Below are 20619 nucleotides of genomic sequence, written 5' to 3'. Positions count from 1 at the left end.
CACAGAGTGTCATATGAAATTAATAACACGCTATAAATTTACCTCCAACATGCTCAGACATTTGTAGCATCTCTTCTGAAATGAAGGGTGTTAATAGTGAGTTTGTCCCTCTTTGCTGCAGTAAAAGCCTCTACTCTGTTGTGAAGGCTTCACACTAGATGTTGGAACATTGCTGTGAGGATTTGATTGAGCATTAGTGAGGTCAGGTACTGATGTTGGATGGTCAGTTCTGGATCACTCCTGCTCATCCCAAAGGTACTGGATGGAGCTCCGTCACTCCAGAGAACACAGTTCCACTGCTCCGCAGCCCAATGCTGGGGGCTTTATACCCCTCTAGCCCACACTTAGCCACACTTTTGGACATGGTGACCTTGGGCTCATCTGTGGCTGCTTCAGAGTGTCCCATTTTATAGGTCAGTGCTTTTCTATGGAGATTATTCATGCTGTTTCAGCAATAGTTGACCATTTAGTACCTGAATTCACTCACTGGAAGGGCTGTCTGGATACTTTACATCATACACACTCAGAAATAAAGGTACTAAACTGTCACTGGGGCTGTTCTCCTCTTGTCACTGGGGTGGGACCCTTAAGGGTCGATCTCAGTACCTTCAGTCAGGGAACATAACTGAACCATAATCCACTGAAATGATATGTTCTAAGCTGTACTGACTCCACACACCCCGTCTCGTCTCCAGGCTTTTATTTTACTGTTCTGTTTTAAAACATTCGGTTATGAAAAGGTACAAATCCGAACTTTTCACCTGGAAAAACTTATTTAAGGTTCACAATCAGGCCTTAAAACCACTGTTGTACCTTTTGAGGAAACATTTACATTGTTTGTACCTTGATGAACCAAAAATGTACAGTCTATAGTGCACAAGCTCTGTGATAGTGTTTCTCATGAGGTTGAACGAACGCAACAGTGGCTACAAAAGAACACACCGCATAGGCAATCCTTGGCGCCGAAGTCCTCGAGAGGACGTTTTCCGTTCTCAGCGTTGTGATTATAATCGCTGTGGCAGCCGCTGTGGTCAGACAAACACCTCTGCCAGTGCTTTGTTGATTTAGGCCAGCTGATCCACTAGACACCGTGTTTTAGCGCTCATTGTCCAGATGAACTGCTTTGTGTGTGCTAAGAATTATAATGTCTGTGCAGCAATAAAAAAAGAAAAAAAAAAAACACAGCTGAACCTGACTGCATCCCTGCGGACACCGCTTTAATAATCTCATTATCAATTTAATGAGATGATTAGAATGCGGAGGGCAGGCTGAATGATGGCGATGAGCTCTGGCTTATTTTGTTGATTGTATTTGTATGTATGTGAGAGAGTGTTTTGATGTTTTGCTGCTGGGGGGGTAGGGGGTTGTTAGTGAGCGGTTAGCCGTTAGCCGCTAGCAGAGCAGAGGTTTCACTCTCTGCCTCCCGCCTGTGCCGAGGGAAACAGAGGAACAGAGAAGGTGAGAGAATCCTCGGCTCGTGGTTGCCATGGAAACAAGCAGGCAGTGCGCTGCTGCCACTGGAGATGCGGGCCGTCAGGAGAAGCTCTTTAGCATCCGCCTTTGACACGCACACCTCATGCGCAAAGACCTTTGTTTTGCTCACAACTTTGCAGAGAAAAAATATTTTATTGTTTTATTTTCCACTCATAATGGTTATTAAGTACAGAGTATTCATGTATCAGCATCAGGAGAAAAATCGAAAACACGTATTTAATAGAAAATGACACAGAAGTCTCAACAACTCAGCCTAATAGTGTTCAGTGAGTCACTCTTCACCTTCCATTCTTTCCAGGAGACTCACTTTCAGCTCCTCAAAGAATCTGCAGACACACCTCCAAAGCTGGTTGATCATTTTCTGAAGTAATCAAACACATTCAGTGGTGTTGAGGTCTGGACTCTGGGGTGGTCAGTCCATCGTTCAGCTTCTTTGTTTGATGTGTCCGTCTCCTTTTCTCAGTGAGGTTCTTCTTGACAGCTACACATCCTTTCAGACCCACAGCGCTGAGTCGTCTTCTCACAGTGGAAGGATGGACAGAAACACCTGTGGATGTTTTCAGATCTGAAGCAGCTTGATTTTCTCCTCTCTCTCAGAGATGAAAGCTTTAAGTGCTGTTTATCTGATGGGGCAGTTTTGGTGTTTTGGTGTCTACCAGGTCTTCCAGGTGGTTGTTAGGAGCCTCATTTTCTCTGTAGCTTTTCAGAATTTAAGCTTGTTTTTTCACTGATTTTTCTTCGATTTTTTTTTCCTGTCTTATGCAAGTAGATCTGATATCTAACCTCCTCAGAAATATCTCCGGAAAAATGAATGAGCTGTACTAGTCCACATATAGCCTAATACCCTATAGCTCCACTATGTAGATGTACAGTTAGAGACTGTAGTCCATCTGTTGCTACACAGTTTATCACCTCTTTACTCCGTTAATCAGTGGTCAGTTTCTGACCACAGGACAGATATTATTTGGGTGGTGGCTCATTCTCAGCACAGCACTGACACTGATATTGTAGTGTGTGTGGTGCTGGTGTGAGTGTATGAGTGTATCAGACGCTACAGTGTTGCTGGAGTTTTTACACACATCAGTGTCACTGCTAAATTTGAGAGTGGACCACCAGCCAAAAATATTCAGCTGAGAGCAGCTCTGTGGTCAGAAACTGACCATTGATGAAGGACTGGAGGAAGACTAACACAAACAGTGCATTAAGAGATGAGCTGTAGTCTCTGCTTAGGGGTTGGCGATATGATGTTAGTTTTATGATTGTTGATAAATTACATCACTATGTTTTCCGGGTTCCTTGATAAAGTGTATGTTCCTTTTTGAACAGAGCATAATCAGTCCTGTTTGATTGGGTAGTGCTTTACAATGTGTGGAATGTTGAATAGAAATCAATGTATTTAATAGTATTTTATAAAATTGATGCTTTTCTTCACTTTTCAAATCTTAGCAAATGTCTTTAAGTACACCAGCAAGGTGGAGCTCCAATGGAGTGGTTTCTTATAAAGTGGACCTCTGAAGTTACACCCATATTACAAAAACTAGATCTAAGCTGGTTTCCTCTGTAAGAACAATGAACATTGTTTTTGAAAATCGCTGTTATTGCACCCTGTGGTGAACAGAAATGCTTGAAAGCCAATATCTTTTGCTGTACAGACATTTTCCCTCTAAATATTGCCAGATCCTCTGAATTAGGTCATTAAAGTTACACCATGTAAGTTTTGGGGATTTGGAGACCCCTCTGGTGAAAATCTGTAACTGCACACAACGTGTGGAAGACCATTTTTTTAGCAGGGGTTGTGATTCGGACCACTTCGCCAAGTGGGAAATGAATCTGATTGATAGAGAATTCAAAGAGAACTCAGGCGCGTCTTTAGAGGATGTGAGTGAATTATCTACTATTGTCATCATATCTTATCAGTATCATGTTGATTTTGAGATCATTTGAGGCCTAAACATCGAACCAGACCTTCTGTGTGTGTAACGTTAATACAAAAAGATGTGCGACGTGGTATGAAAAGCTCCCGACCCGACGCCTCTGACTTTTAAATGATTATTTCAGGCTTTACAGGGTGACTCGCTGCAGCGCACGCTGACCATTGACATGCTTACTGACTCTTAGACAAACTCTAATTCTTTTATGGACTCCAACTCCCAAAATGCATCAGTCAGTCACATGACCCAGCCAGCTGATCATCCACCAGTCATCAGATCTCAGTCACTGGGATTCTAGTTGCTTTCACATGTTATCCCTTGCATATACACTGATCAGGCATAACATTCTGACCACCTCCTTGTTTCTACGCTCATTGTCCATTTTATCAGCTCCACTTACTATATAGGTGCACTTTGTAGTTCTACAGTTACAGACTGTAGTCCATCTGTTTCTCTGATACTTTGTTAGCCCCCTTTTACCCTGTTCTTCAGTGGTCAGGACTGTTTGGGTGGTGGATCATTCTCAGCAGTAACACTGACGTGGTGGTGGTGTGTTAGTGTGTGTTGCGCTGGTCCGAGTGGATCAGACACAGCAGTGCTGCTGGAGTTTTTAAACACCTCAGTGTCACTGCTGGACTGAGAATAGTCCACCAACCAAAAATATCCAGCCAACAGCGTCCTGTGACCACTGATGAAGGACCAGAGGATGACCAGCACAAACTGTGCAGCAGCAGATGAGCTATCGCCTCTGACTTTACATCTACAAGGTGGACCAACAAGGTAGGAGTTTCTAATAGAGTGGACAGTGAGTGGACACAGTGTTTAAAAGGGGACTAACAAAGTATGCAGAGAAACAGATGGACTACAGTCTGTAACTGTAGAACTACAAAGTGCACCTATATAGTAAGTGGAGCTGATAAAATGGACAATGAGCGTAGAAACAAGGAGGTGGTCAGAATGTTATGCCTGGTCGGTGTATACCTGTCTTTGTTTAATTCATTGTGAAGTATTGCTTCTGTTTTGTCAGTGCATATCAAGCCTTTCCCATTAGTTTGTTCTCCTGTTATGACCTTGTTTTGCCATCAGTGTTGTTTTTTGGATTCTCCCCTTTGGCTAAGGTTGCTTGCTTTTTGGTTTAGACCCTCGCTTGTTTCCTTACAACTCGTTTTGTCTGATCCTATGTACCATGTTTTGCTCCTTTGACCTGGTCTGCTATTCACTCTACTCTTTTGGATCGTCCTCTTTTTAATAAACCTTATGGTCCACGAGTGTCTGGCTCGTTCACCCAGCATTACAACCATATTGTAGTGTTTTTTATTCTGCTCACTCAGTAATCATACTTATTTTGCAAAACAAAGTCTTACATAACTTTATGGAGCTTTATAATTTAATATAAATGTTGCCAAATGCAAGCTAACACTACTGTATATTGAAATGATTTCATAAAACTCACCAAAATATCCCACACAAAGTAGCAGCTTTGTCCAGTGTGGTGGTCAATTTGCTTTGGCAGTTTTAGGCTGCAGTTTGAGTAGCTGGTGTTGGTAAAAGACTTACTTTCATGCAGTGTCGTTTGTATTTTGACTGCTGAAAACGTGACTTCAGAAGTCTATTACGGTCCAAGTGAGTCTGTAAATAACAGTGTTTTCAGCACCACGGAGAGCTCCACACGCTGTTTGGCAGCTGCTTATTAATCGTGGCGCCTGGGAGAACGCAGCAAACCTGCAGTTAGACACTTCAGCCTAAAACCTGAGGTGTGATGTCTCATTTGGAACTGAAATGTCTGCAGGGCGATTTGTACTTAGCCATCTCCACAGTAAACTCATCGCAGCTAAATTAATTGCTGCTGAGTTTATCTGAAGGCACTCTGCCCAGAGAAAGCTCAGACAAACTCTGTGGGATGTTACGCTGTGGATTTCTACCGCATACACTCTGCTAGAAATTCCTGATTGAGACAAATAATCTTGTTAATGACGTTGGTCTAGTCTGTGAACCACGAAATGCATTTCGAATAAATCCATTTGCTCTAGCCAGTGACTCTGCGCTCTGCTGCTTTTCGGTGAGCTGGCAGGAGTGATGTTAGTCTGGAAATAGAGACCAGGGCCGGTTCAGGTTCCTCTGGAGCTAAAGCTGTGAGAAGCCATCAGGCTTTAGTACGTGGAAGGGCAACCACTGTCACTAATGCAGCTTTTGGAGAGTGGAGTCAAATGCCAGCACTGAGGACTGGCACAGAAATCCTGGGACTGGAACAGCACACAGGTTGGAAAATAAGGTATATTTACACTACAAAAGTGGACAGGAAAGCTGCTCAAAATATGACCTGTTGTACCAACAGAGGGAAGAGAGCGGAGTGTTTTATTTATATATAATGCTATTGTATTTCAGAAAGAGACAGACAGAGAAAATAGGGAAAGAGAGAGGGATAGAGAAAGTGTGAGAGAGACAGAGAGAGAGAGAGAGATAACAAAAGGGGTGTGTGTGTGTGTGTGTGTGTGTGTGTATATGTATATATATGTATATATATATATATATATATATATATATATATATATATGAGATAAGGTTCTTCTGTTAGAACTTTGTCATCGTAACAATAGCTGAACCCTTTTTGGTGCTATATAGAACCATACACAACACATTCTCCATCAACCTGAAGAACCATTTAACCATAAAAGAAACATTTAATCATTCAAAAGGTTCTTTGAGTGTTCATGGTTCTATATAGAACCATTTTCTTTACTAAAGAACCCTTGAAGAACCACCTTTTTTAAGAGTGTAGGTTTGACTCTACATAGGAGGCCTGTCAGTTACATCAACAGTTCAGTTAACCGTGATTACAAACTCCAGGACTGGAAACTGAATTCAAGTCCAGCTTTAAGGAACTCTGGTATATTAAATTACATTCTTCGTCTTTTATGCTTTCGAAGTAAGCACATACAAACTTTTTCTCTAAGCTGTATTTAAATGAGCTCTGTTCTGATTGGCTGTCGTGTGTTGCGCCTTATTCAAAAAGCAGTCTAAGTTGAAACACTACTCATGACTTCACTGTGAGTGGGCGGGGCTAAGCTTCTGTAGGCTGAATAGGCAGATGTGTGTAAAAGTTGGTTTTTGTAACATTGTAGGAACAGTTCATTCAAAACAAGCTGCTTTTGCAGGTTAGTTTCTAAGGACAGTATGTTATTGTTTTGAAACCTTAATGTTTGCATCGTCAAACATATAAAGAAATATATATATATAAAAAATACTCGTGTGTACACAAATTAGTGTTAGTCATTGAATAATCTTTGATTATGCTAGAGTTGTCAAGCAACAAAACAATGTTACTATGTAGGTTACTGGTAAAAATGCACAAATTTGACAATGTAAATATGCAAATGTGACAGGAGGAACTAGAGAGGGTGTGTAAAAAAAAACTGCTAAAAATGATCCACCAGCCAAATGATATCTGGTCACTGGTGGTCCTATGGTGGTCCCTTTCCCCTGATGTTGTAGAATGTTGTAGAGGAGGGCTAAAAAAAAAGCCTATCAACAGATGAGCTACAGTCTATAACTGCACAACTACAACGTGAACCAATATGGTATGCGTTTCCAATAAAATGGTCAGTGAGTGTGATCATTTCATCTGGTGTTTCCATTATTTTGTCCACCCCTGTATTTAAACAGTAGTGGGATGTTGACACCAAGCTTTAGGTTTTCAGATATGTATGCTAAAATAAAGGCCATAAATGGACACTGAATATTGTTAAATATGGTGGAATATTACTTTAATTAATTATAATAGTTTTAAAATCAATTCAGTGGAATCACAATCGATGCATTTTTATATCCCGAGTGTTTATAAATGTATGCAGCTGAAAAGACGAGCTCGTCTCATATGACCTCTTTAATATCTTTCCAATGTCATTGCAGTTTCAGAGCATTGTGTTTGCTGGAGAACAACAATGAAAAAAATGTTTTGCATTTTAACACTTAATGCTTTTCATTTTCCACATGCCTTTTTCCTTCATTATTTACAGCGGTCGTCCCTGGTGAGCACGCACAAACATCATTGTGAGGCCCTTTCACTGCTGTTTGAAGCTAATGCGTCTCAGGCTGTGGTGTTTTACAGCAGCTTGCTGGAGACAAAGTCTTATCTACCTCTCCTCTACTGGATTGAATTTACGGGCTTTTAGAACCTCGGGCTTTCTCTGTCTCTATTTAATTTGTCGCCTTGAAAATGACCAAGTCTGCGCTTATTGGGTTGTCGAGCTGTGGTGTTTCACAGCCGCTTTGTGCTGGAGTCGGCCGCTGTCTGCTTGTTTTCATCCGTGTTTACTTGTTGCAAACAAACAGAAAAAAACATGGTAAAATCACAGTAATGTACGGGTTTGAATGTTAAAATACAGTATAATATAATACAAATTATCAATTGATGTAGGAACAATTACAGTAAACAGTTCTTTTTCCGCCAAACTGTAGCACTCAACTCAGTTTATATCACAATACCTACATTTAGAGTCGGTTATTCATTCAGCCTAATGAGAAACTGTAGAACAGACTCAGTTTATATCACAATACCTACATTTAGAGTCGGTTATTCATTCAGCCTAATGAGAAACTGTAGAACAGACTCAGTTTATATCACAATACCTACATTTAGAGTCGGTTATTCATTCAGCCTAATGAGAAACTGTAGAACAGACTCAGTTTATACCACAATACCTACATTTAGAGCCATTTTTTAATATAAAGCATTCCGTATCTAATATGAAAGTCATGAGAGTGTAGTTCTGCAGTTGTGAGAGTGGTCTATATGTAATCTAATGTGAGTAATGCTTTGACCAAAATTCACAAGAAAGTGTGCTACAGTAACACGATTTTATTATAAGTCACTGTTGGTCAGTGTTATTATAAGGATATAGGAATGTGGGACAGATATATTTAGATTAAAAATGACAATGTCTCCGTATTCATTTAATAATAGTTTGATTTAATATTCATACAGTGTAGTTATAATTGACAGTTTTTGTAATTGAAAGGATGAGTAATTTTGTAATTCCATATCATCTTTTTATGGGTCATTCTCCATTTGGAGGGGAAACCGTGTCCCAGAGGTTGCAGGGCTTAAAAAGATGCTTAAAATATCAAGCACAGCTCCAAAAGTCAGTAGGTACATTTGCACAGTTGACCTAAGATTAAAACACTTTTCCCTTATGATTCTCAGATTTTTCTTTTTTTTATCCTGTTTCATAATCGCTCTGTATCTGTAAAACAGCTCGTCACAAAACCAGTTTTCAACATTTGCAAAACCATTTTTAATATAAACGATATTTTTAGGTTTAACTTAGGAATTTGTCTAAAAAAGATTAATGTTTTCTTTTTATATCATTAACATTATACTACATATGTATAATTAACTATACTAAATATGTATTTTATTTAAAAAAAATCATTTGTCTCAGAGATTTTAGTCACTGGTGTTATCAGGACTCTTATTTTACATTTTATTTTCAGCTCTATTAAACTGCTTCTTTGGGTCGAGGCTCATCAGAGAGGAAGCAGCTCAAGGCATCACTCACTATATTTCATTAATTTATTAATAATTTTGTGTATCAGGCAGCTCATAACTTCTATGTGTCAGTGGTGTTATGTGCTTTAATGGCTGAGTTACAATTTTGTCAAAATAATGCCAAATTTAATTTTTATTACTGATTTTAAATAGTTGCAGAAGGTCACCTGATGGCCGACAAGTCAGCCAGTTTACAGAATCCTCAGTTTTAACCAGAATGTCACTGGAGTCACCGTCACTGGTGTTACACCATATTCATACAACACCAGTAAAATATGTTTGGAATTAACCTCTCCTTTTTACATATATGACAATAGCAGATGTTAATGGACATATTAAGATTTAGTTTTTGATGAAAGCATTTTTTTAATTATATATCCACCTGAATTCCCACTCCAAATGGAGAACGACCCTCATGCATCTGAACATTGAAGTCACTATTCTGGGTCATTAATAAAACTAGTAATTTGACCCAAAATATGCTTTAGCTTAGCACATTTAGCAACTAATGAAAGTCTGCTATGACACTGCTGGACTGTCCTCTATGCTTTATTGCTAAAAATGCAAACATATGTAAAAGGTTTAGTTCCAAGAGTTGTGATGTGCATATTCAGTGTCACGCATCCCTCTGGCTCAGAGGTTTCCATGGACTCCATCTCCCAGAATCCTCTGGGGGATCACATGACTCCTGACCCTCCAGCACGCTCCAATCATAGATCTCTCTCTCCTGAATACTATAACACCTGTTGACCTCTCGTTAGCTTTAGTATAAAGCCTGGTATTTTAGAATAGTTCAGTGTGAGGTATTGCTTATTTCTTGAGCTACTGAGTGTTTGTTTCCTGTGTTGTGTTCTCTGGTTTTGACTTACCTGTTTTTGCCTGACCCCTTTTGGATTTTGTTTACCTGTTGTTATGTTTGTGTGTCTCTACTTGCTGCCCTTACTGGATTTGACCTGTGCCTGTTTCCTGACAACGATTTTGGTTGACGATTCATACAGTAAAGCCTTTTTATTTGCCTTTTTTATCCGCGAGCGTCTGAGTGGTTCTGTCACGTTACGTTCAGTATTTTGTCAGTGGTTTTGAATGTGGCTCAGCCAATCAGACTTCAGAGCTGGAACTATGGAACTAAGCAATTTGTTAAAATGTAATTTGTCTGTGTTTCTCCTGCAGAAACCTGTCGCGGAACCCCCTGACCACTCTTTCCTGGCAGCTTTTCCAGCATCTGCAGCTTATTGATCTGTAAGTGCACCTTGCTCTTGTTTGGTTTTCACTTTTACCGTCTGCTTCACTTTCCTTTATTGATTTTACTCTGTAATACTGTTTCGTATTATTCTCTCTTACATCACACACCTGTGATTTGTTGTTGTTTACTTCAAAGTGGCATTTCACACCTCCGGTACTGTAGTCCACTCCGTTCATGTGTTTCTGCACCAGAATCACATCATTAGCTAATGATCAAGTCCTTCTGGAGCTTCCTCGGGAGTTTCAGAGCTGGAAAACACGAAACTGTGCAGTTCAGGTGGAATGTAGAATTTAATTTGGTAAACACTGGCTACACTATGTGGACAAAAGTATTGGGACACCTACATATTACACTTACAGGAGCTTTCATGAATCCAATTCTAAATCCATAGGCATTAATACAGAGTTGGTCCCCCTTTGCAGCTCTAACAGCTTCCACTCTTCTGGGAAGCTTTCTACAAGATTTTGGAGTGTCTGTGGGAATTTCTGCAAATTCATCCAGAAGAGCATTTGTGAGGTCAGACACTGATGTTGGACGAGAGGGCCTGGCTCACAATCTCCATTCTAGTTCATCCCAAAGGTGTTGGATGGGGTTGAGGTCAGGCCTCTGTGAGGGCCAGTCGAGTTCTTTCACACCAAACTCACCCAGCCATGACTTTATGGAGCTGCTCTGTGTACTGGGGCCGGAACAGCAAAGGTTCTTCCCAAACTGTTCCCACAGAGTTGGAACTGTACAATTGTCCAGAATGTCTTGTTCTGCTGAAGCATTAAGATTTCCCTTCACTGGAACTAAGGGTTCTAGATCAACCCCTGAAAAACAGCCCCATATCATCATCCCTCCTCCACCAAACTCTACAGCTGGCACAGTGCAGTCAGGCAGGTAATGAGGTTTGTGATTAGGAGAGGTGTCCCAATACTTTTGTCTATATAATGTGGTTCTATATACAACCTTTTTGAAAATGGTTCTACATAGCACCAAAAATGGTTCTGTTATTTTGACAGCCCTCTTAATGATGGTTTCTTCAAGGGTTCTTTAGTAAAGAAAATGATTCTATATAGAACCATGAATACTGCATGATTAAAGGGTTATTTTCATCATTTAATAGAATGTGTTCTGTTTGGTTCTATATAGAATCTGGGTTTTTCTTTTGTTGCAATGTCAATCTTGTAACAGTAGAAGAACACTTCTGGTGCTGTATAGAATCCTTTTCAAAAAGGTTCTACATAAAACCATCTACAGCACATTCTCCATCAGTTTGAAGAACACTTTCACAATGCAAAGAACACTTTAATCATTCAAAGTGTTCACGGTTCTATATAGAACCCTTTTCTTTACTGAAAAAGCCTTGAAAAACTTAATCTTGACATCATAACAACAGCAGAACCCTTTTTAGTGCAATATAGAACCATTTACAACACATTCTCCATCAATCCACTGCTGGTTGTGGGGAGAGTAGTTCTGTCTCTCCTCTTAAAGGTGTAAACACCCACCCCACGGCCAGATGGAAGCCAAAGACATGGCAGAAATGTTGGGTTGGCATCTGGGGTGGCCAATCAGATTTCAGGGAAGGACAGTGACCCCTTTAAAATGGCACGTTCTTAATGTGTAAAGGAAATAAAACAGTCTTAAGAATCAAACTCAGAACTACATTAACTTGTAACATGCACCATTTGTGTTATATTACACAATGAGGTTGTGTGGGTGGAGCTAAGCCTTCTTTAATGGGCAATTCCACCAATTTTTCAAAATTTCTACATAATTCAGTGTTTGTGATGATGTAAACAAAGTGATTAAGAGCGGTTTGGTGTGAAATGGTTGATTTTTTTACAGTGGTGGTGATAGGAACCAGGGGTCGCCATGACTACAACACAAATATAGACATTTTATTTACTATATTGCAATGTTGCCATACCAAGTATACAAGTATCCACCATGAATGTCTCTAAAATTGTCTATTTTAGCCCAAAACCTTTAGCCCATAACCATTTCCTGTAATAACCTTCTGTGAGGGCTGATTTTAGAGGTGGACGTCTGGTTCCTATCACCACCACTGTGAACAATTCTGACTAGGTAAATTTCTCTAGAACAGAGTGTTTCACACCAAACCACTCTGAATGACTCTGTTTACATGTTAACCACCTAATTATGCAGATATTTTTAAAAAATCCTCTTTATAGAGGATGTAAATTGGCAAAATGTTGAAATAAACATATTTCTGTCACGTTTTAAAGACAATTTTTATTACTACAATTTAAGAGAAGACATTGTAGATCATTTGATATAACAACTGTACACAGTTTGAGACTAGTGCGGTGATTATTTATGCATGCAGTGAGCACCATGCTCATTGGTGAGGTATAAGTTTTCAATACTTGTTAGCTACATTAGCCTCTTAGCTCCAGTGCTGAAAAAAAAAGAAGCAAACATGTCTTGGCTGATCCGCTACATTTGGGGTAAGAGGGAAAATTGTGTAAATGTGGGAAAATTGAGTAAATTAGATTTTTTAACCCCAACGAAAGGAAACTTTCACTTTCACTGTTGCTCTCTGAATCCCTTCACATCTTAATATATAACTTCTAAGCTGTTTGAGCAGATTGGAAGCCCTTCAGACTGAAAGGTGTGGTGATGTTGACGAAGTGAATCCGTTGGCCATTCACAGCTTTCTGAGGTTGTAAAAGCTGAGGAGAGAAGTTATTACCTCAGTCCAACACCCACCCTGGAATACCACACTCACTCAGATCTGCTGAGTGCACCAGGCTTTCAACTGTACGCTGTGTGTGTGTGTTGATGGAGGAGTCTAAATGCAGTATTTTAAGGTCTGGAAGCAGGACATCTCCTCAGAGGAGCAGATCCATCTCCTCTGCTGGGTTAGCGCGTCCTTTAGAGACTCTCCAAGGATAGAGGGACACTGGGATGCCGTATGAGACATGATTTTTTAGTGCCCTTACAGTAAAGACATGGGTGGCAGTTTACTGTACTGCCAACGATTGCTCATCCTATACAGGGAACACATGCAAATATGGATTTTTTCTGCAAATTTTATTGAATTTTTCAAGTTTTTATCTTGAGGAAAAATGAAATATGAAGAATAAAATGTGCTGTGACTTTTTACAGGCCACATGTTTTGTAAGTTTTTACATATATATATATATATATATATATATATATATATATATATATATATATACACACATATACATATGTGTGTGTGTATGTATGTAATGTGTTAAACACTACCGTGACCCTATCTGGATTAAGTGGTTGAAGATGATGATGATGATGCTTCAGTAACTACATGGACTCCAGTGCAAACTGGCTGAGTTATTATTAAAGCAATAAGCCACAAAAGGCTTTGAGTTAATTTAAGAAGATATCAATAATACTAATAATCATGCGCATCCAGTAAAAAAGTGAATGTACTCATTTTACATGCATAATGATATTAACAAATGCTGCAACTGCTCCATATTCCATTTTAAGATTAATTACTCTGTGCTTTTGCTAGTTTCTTTCACTGCAATAATACAGCATTTAAATATTATTTTATCAAAATAATCACACGACACAATCGTTCTACTGTCTTAAAAAAACTTAGACTTTATCCTTTTTTTTTTTCCAGTTGTTGTATTTTTAATGCTATAAAGTTTGGTCAGTAGGGGGAGCAGTGAGTGCACCCCTTCACATCAAACTCCGCCTACAAGCACAGCCGTTGGATCATGAACTACGTGAGCCCAGAGAGGCCATGAGGTAGTTATCATTTTCTGGATTATTATCTTGAGATAATGAGTTAATTATCTTGTAATCTCATGATAACAAAGGTGATATCTTGATGAAACGAGTTAACTATCTTATAATCTCAAGATAAAGTTGTTAAATTGAGATAACTAGTTAAATAATAACTAGTTCTTGTGATCTCAAGATAACTCTCAAGATTACAAAGTTTTTGCCTTGAGATGATGAGTTAATTATCTTGTGATCCCAAGATAACAACTATCTCAAGATGACAAAGTTATTCTGAAATAACGAGCTAACTGTATTAAGATCTCAAGATTACAAAGTTGTTACCTTCAGATAACGGGTTAATTATCTTGTAATCTCAAGAAAACAGTTATCTTGAGAGTATAAAACAATTAACTTGTTATCTCAAGATAACCAAGATAATCCAGAAAATTATAATAACAGCTGATGTCCTCTCCGGACTTCCATAATAATTTTTTGTGTCTTGTGGCTCCCCATCAAAACATCTGCATAAATTAGGGTGTGCTTTATGTAAATGATATGTAAATGAGGTGCTGGTGGGCTGGAGCTTGATTTCACTCACCGAAGCTGATTACTCTTAAATCTCTGCTCATATAAAAGTTTCATCAATCAGATGTACAGTAGATTGTATTTAAAAACATCCAAATCTGTGCTCTTTGATGAATAATGAATAATTAACTTAATATTTTTAAGTTTGCCACAAATGTCTAGATACTTTTCGAGGCCACTGTTTATAATATATAGCGTATATTATATATATTGCATGTGTGGGTGTGATAATTCAGTCAAAATAGCCAAAGGCCAGTGTCTGCAACCCTCCAGATATCATCATTATAATCCACATCCTTTTCTCTAAAAGCTCTTGTGAAGAACCCAGACTGCTTCAAGGATGAAGCCAATCATGACACATTTCGGAGCGTTTATGAAGCTGTCTGCTCTGGGTGATGCGCTGTTAGGCGGGTTGAGGAAATGAGAACATGTTGAACCTCTCAGTATGAGAGGAGCATCTGCACACATAAAGCAGGGCTGAAGAGCTGGAGGCTCTTTTATTTCCTGATGGATAACAACGTGAAACGGATGCGGAATATTTGCTGGATTGAAGACTTTGGTATCTCCTCCTTTATAGACTAGGGCTGCACCATACGGGAAAAATTCCAGACTGTGATTACAGTGCTATATAGGGCAATTTCGATATACGTCGCAATGTGTAAGAATGTTTGACGTTTGAATGTGTATGTGCCGAGTAACCGGCGCAAGAGCCAAAGAAAACAAACAGTATTTTTAATCAATATTTTTTAGTTTCATTACCATTTAAATTATTTGTCAAGTGCATCAGTGCAGGCTTAGTTTTTTCTGGCAAACGTTCTGGCAGTTTCTCTCTTTTGCTCAAAAACGAAAAGTGCAATTTCTTGCCCATTTCGGAAAGTGTTTGACAGCTGAAATGTTGGAGAATCTTTATGCAGAATCATTTTTTATGCACTTTAGACTGGAGCAGTGTACGTGTAGAGCTGTAGTGTGTCAGTGCTGATCCAGGACCAGTCGCTCTGTCCAGTCCAGTGTATTCATGAGGATTTAAGTGGAAGACACTGGTCCCAGTCGGAGTATTCACAGCAAAGAGACCAGCCAGGATTAGCCGGCCTGCTGCGGCCCTTCAGCCGACTTATCCTGAGTTTCACTGAGGGGATACGGCAATCCTGCTCCGCTAAAACAAACCGCATTACAGAGAGAGAGAGAGAGAGAGAGAGAGAGAGGGAGAGGGAGAGAGAGAGAATATGTTAGGATGTCAAGCTTGTCACAATTGCAGAACCCTTTTGAGTGCTATATAGAACCATTCTCAAAAAGTATTTATATAGAACCATCTACTGCCATTCTCCACCAATCTGAAGAACCTTTTCATGATGCAAAGGACCCCTTAATTGTGCAAAGGGTTCTTTACTAAAGAACCCTTCAAAAACTATATTTTTTAAGATTGTATATTAGAAACACTTCGCTTCATGAAGTGAAGTGAAGATGTTTCTTCATGGGTTCTTTAGTAAAGATAATGGTTCTATATAGAACCATGAACACTTAGGGAACCATTTGTATGCTTAAATGGTTCTTTGCATGTTGAAATGGTTCTTTCAAATGATAGAGAATGTGTTGAATATGGTTCTGTATAGAGCCTTTTTGAAAAGGGTTCTAAATAGCACCAAAAAGGATTCTGCTATTGTTACATTGTCAAGCTTCTCACAATTTATGATGCCTTTTTGGTGCTACATAGAACCTTTTTCACAGGATTCTATATAGAATCATCTACAGCACATTCTCCATCAATCTGAAGAACCTTTTCATGATGCAATAAACCCTTTAATTATGCAAAGCATTGATTGTATTCATGGTTCTATAGAACCATTTTCTTTACTAAAGAAACCTTTAAGAACCATCTTTTTAAGAGTGTATATTTGAAACACTTCGCACTTTTAAAGATGTGTCTTCATGGGTTCTTTAGTAAAGAAAATGGCTCTATATACAACTATGAACACTTAGGTTCTACGTAGCACCAAAACATTGTCATGCTTGTCACAATTGAAGAACCCTTTTGGGTGTTATACAGAACTCTTCAAAATATTCTATGTAGAATCATCTACTGCACTTTCTCAATCAATCTGAAGAACACTTTCATGAAGCAATGCACTCTATATTCATGTAAAATGTTCTTTAAGTGATCAAGGTTCTATATAGAACCATTTTTTGCAAAAGAGCCCTTGAAGAACCATCTTTTTTAAAAGTGTATATTTGAAACCCTTTGCTTTAAACTGTTAATAAAGGTGGTTCTTCATGAATTTTTTAGTAAAGATAATGGTTCTATATAGAACTATGAACACTTAGGGAACCATTTGTATGCTTAAATGGTTCTTTGCATGGTGAAATGGTTCTTTCGATTGATGGAGAATGTGTTTAATATGGTTCTGTATAGAATCTTTTTGAAAAGGGTTCTAAATAGCACCAAAAAGGGTTCTGCTATTGTCAAGCTTGTCACAATTTATGATGCCTTTTTGGTGCTATACAGAACCTTTTTCAGACGATTCTATATAGAATCATCTACAGCACATTCTCCATCAATCTGAAGAACCCTTTCATGATGCAATAAACCCTTTAATTATGCAAAGGGTTCTTTGAGTGTTTTATATAGAACCGTTTTCTTTACTAAAGAACCCTTTAAGAACCATCTTTTTTTAAGAGTGTATATTAGAAACACTTCATTTTGCACTCTTCAAAAAAGATGGTTCTTCATGGGTTCTTCAGTAAAGAAAATGGTTCTATATAAAACCATTAACATACAGAGAACCACTTTCATGCATAAATGGTCCTTTGCATGGGGAAATGGTTCTTTAGATTGATAGGGAATGTGTTGAATATGGTTCTATATAGAATCTTTTTGAACAGGGTTCTATATAGCACCAAAACAGGTTCTGGTATCGTTACAAAGCCAAGCTTGACCTCAGAGCAGCTCTTGTCACGCATGGTGGGTGTTTCTAATAAAGTGGCCAGTAAGTGGAAGTTCAAGGGACCAGGTTTCTAATAAACTGTTTGTATTATGAAGTGATTGATAGAAATTCTAAAATAAGACAGTGTAAAACAAGTTTATTAATGGTTAATAACTAGGATACACACACCTTAAAAGGTGGAGCTCATTAATAAGCAGTTACAACACATAAATAAAATGGTAGCAGTCACCTATTTGCCCAATAATGAACCCTCATTCATTTATACTTCTAAAACCTCAGATCTTACTTTGTCTTCTGCATCAGTCAGCATTAAACCTGTCAGCTTCATCACATTTATATTTATCAGTTATAACATTGTTTTTGCCCTTTTTATTAATGTGTTTTAACTGCTTATTAATGAATTTTATAATGTTTATGACCTAAGAACCATTAACAAATGACTTTTTATCGTAAACGCTTTATAAGAGTAGTCTTATTTTAAAGTGGTACCGAAATTCCAGTTGTGAAAAGAGGGAGAGAGAGAAATGAAGGGGGAGAAACTGACGGACAAAGCTGAGTCATTTATGGAGTTGAACCAAAGCCTCATTTTCTGCTGCTTAAGCCGATCAAGAACATCCTGAGCGAATGCATTCACATCACCGTGTTCTCTCGCACATGCTGTAATTTCCATCTGCTTTTACCGCAGAGGAGGAAAGAAATGCTGCCCTCACAGTGGATGAGTGCAGAGAGAGAGAAGGAAAACAGCCCTGAAGGGAAGAGAGAGAGAAAAGAGGGGAAAATGCTGAAATCAGATCACCGTCCTGCTGCATTGTCCCGATTGAATGGCCACAATTAGGGCCCCTGTCAGGGCGGGTGATGTTAGCGTGTGCTTTTCTGTCTCTGTGCCTCAGGAAGACAAACACAGGACGCTGCATGTTTTCCCTCCGTATCAATGCATTTCTTTTTGAGCGATTGGAAGAGATCGAGAGAGGAACCCTTCAGAAGGTGGACCTCTCTAAAGCGCTGATGATTTTGTTTCATTCTTTTTCAGAAAGCTGTCATTTTAAGAGGAGGCACCTAAAAAATTATCATTATTATTATATTATATATCACTCTTGTCAGAAGAAAACCTTGTTATCTCCATATATATGTATATATAAATAATGTTTAGGACTTTGGTTTAATGATGACTGTAATCTCTGACAATATGGAATGAAAATCTAAATATATGGAATGAAACTGGACGATATTCACACTTTCTTTCCATATTCTCAAGTAAAGAGAGATAGACAGATAGATAGATTGATAGACAGACAGATCATTTTACCTGTAATTTTACAGCAGAACACAAATAAATTCTTTAATAATAATATTTTTTCCAAGTTGCTTTTCTCCACAAATATATATATATATGTATGTATAATATTGCTATATATGTGTAACAATAATCTCAATCTAAACTGTAATCTTTAATATCTGTGTGGCAGCATGTCACATATCCCTGCAGAACTATTTCATTTTTACAAAACATTGTGCTCATAAGTCCTTCAGTCAGTGCTATTTTGGACACCTCACACCTAATAATGAGCTTTGGGGTGACAGTGTCTGCATGTAGACCGTTTGTGAGTGAAACAGGCTGCTTCTTCACCAAACCATCAAAACAAACCATCAGGATTTGTGTATTTTCTGATGCTGTCTGCTAATTAGATCTTTTTTTTTATCCTTTTAATCTGCTTTTTTTATTCAGATGACTTCATAATATCCTCCAAGGATTCCCACCTAGACTGCTGCAGATATAACTATAATGGATGATCGTTGCAAACGAATGATGATTTCTTCTATAAATAATCTCAGCCTCAGCATTTTGTGTTTAATGTTTAGTCCAGGAGTGAAGCTCAGCCTGGCTTAGTGGATTCACCCACAATGCTGTGGGGGCGTTTGTAGGGTAGAGAATGGCAAAATCTGCCGTTTCCGCTCTGAGGACGATGATATGATACAAGCCTATTTACGGGGGGAGTACAAAAGGCTATTGGCTACGGTCCGCGGCCTCAGATGGATCAGGGGCTGCTGGGTAACAGAGGCGGAGCTCCATCAATGCATTTCCTTCTGTTGACCTTTTACTAATCCCGGCCTCTGTATACAAGCCTCGACACGTACACAGCTCACTGTGAGTGGGATAACGCCGCTTGAAAAGCTCTGAAAGTGTCACTGAGAGACCAGGCGCTGCAAGGAAAATCTGGGCTTAAACTTTAAATGAAGTCTTCAGAGCAGCTTATGTCCTTTCTGTTATCACCTTGAAATGATGGCCATAATTTTAATATAATGCAATTTTACTTCTCTATTTGAATTTTTGTCTCATACCTACTGGGTTCATATCAACAAAATGTCTAAATGGAAATATAACCACATTCCTGTTTTGGATGTCTTTGTAATTTATGCATTGTGTATTAAAGATACAATGAAAAAGTAAAAGTAGGACATTATTTATAATCGTTTATCATGTATTTGTATTGCTTGATTTTTTTTATATAAATGCTTTTCACTTTTCAAGACCAAGCTTGGTTAAAGTGATATAGCTCAGGTCCATGCGAGTGTGGAGCTTGGACCGGTGGGATTTGTTCTGTCTGTATAAAGACGAGCAGGATTTGTTGCACCAAGGCTGAGTTAGGACTAATTACAGAGCAGGTGGAGCTAATTAACCAAACGGAGCCAAAAGCAGTGATTCAAACCACCAATCCACCAATTTTATTTACCAGGGCAGCAGACACTGGCTGGAGTTTCATTCTGAATACTTTCACTCCAATCAAATCAAATCACCTTTATTGTCACATCACATTTACACAGGTCCGAAGGTGAGTGAAAATCTTAGTTGCGTAGCCCCCTTGTTGAACTTAAATACAAAAAAATAAGAAAGGAAAAAATATATATATATACACATTAGACTGTAAATAGATGTGCACATATACACTCTTGCATAGAACCTGTGCCCTTGAAAACCCTGTTAGTTAAGCTCTTCCCTGGTTTCAGTCTTACTGCTTCTAGTTTGTCAATGTAAATGGGAAGGTTTCTATACATAGACGCGTGCAATACGGTGTCCCTCAAGGCTCTGCTTTAGGGCCGTTGATGTTCTCCCTTTATTTACGGTCCCTATGATGCCTAATCCATAAACATAATGTT

At 38.7% G+C, this 20619-nt stretch overlaps 1 protein-coding gene across 1 annotated transcript in view; it reads left to right on the top strand.

Moving 5' to 3' along the window:
- ntrk3a (neurotrophic tyrosine kinase, receptor, type 3a) overlaps positions 1-20619 on the top strand; it is a 378671-nt gene that overhangs the window by 155566 nt on the left and 202486 nt on the right. The window contains exon 4 of the mRNA XM_036567968.1: positions 10144-10212. Within this exon, the coding sequence (XP_036423861.1) occupies positions 10144-10212 (69 nt within the window). The remainder of the gene's footprint in view (positions 1-10143; positions 10213-20619) is intronic.

The sequence above is a fragment of the Colossoma macropomum genome, unplaced genomic scaffold (genome assembly GCF_904425465.1).
Source record: "Colossoma macropomum unplaced genomic scaffold, Colossoma_macropomum, whole genome shotgun sequence".
Taxonomy (NCBI): Eukaryota; Metazoa; Chordata; class Actinopteri; order Characiformes; family Serrasalmidae; genus Colossoma; species Colossoma macropomum.
The sequence above is the reverse complement of the archived record's forward strand: the minus strand, read 5'-3'. Positions and strand labels throughout refer to the sequence as shown.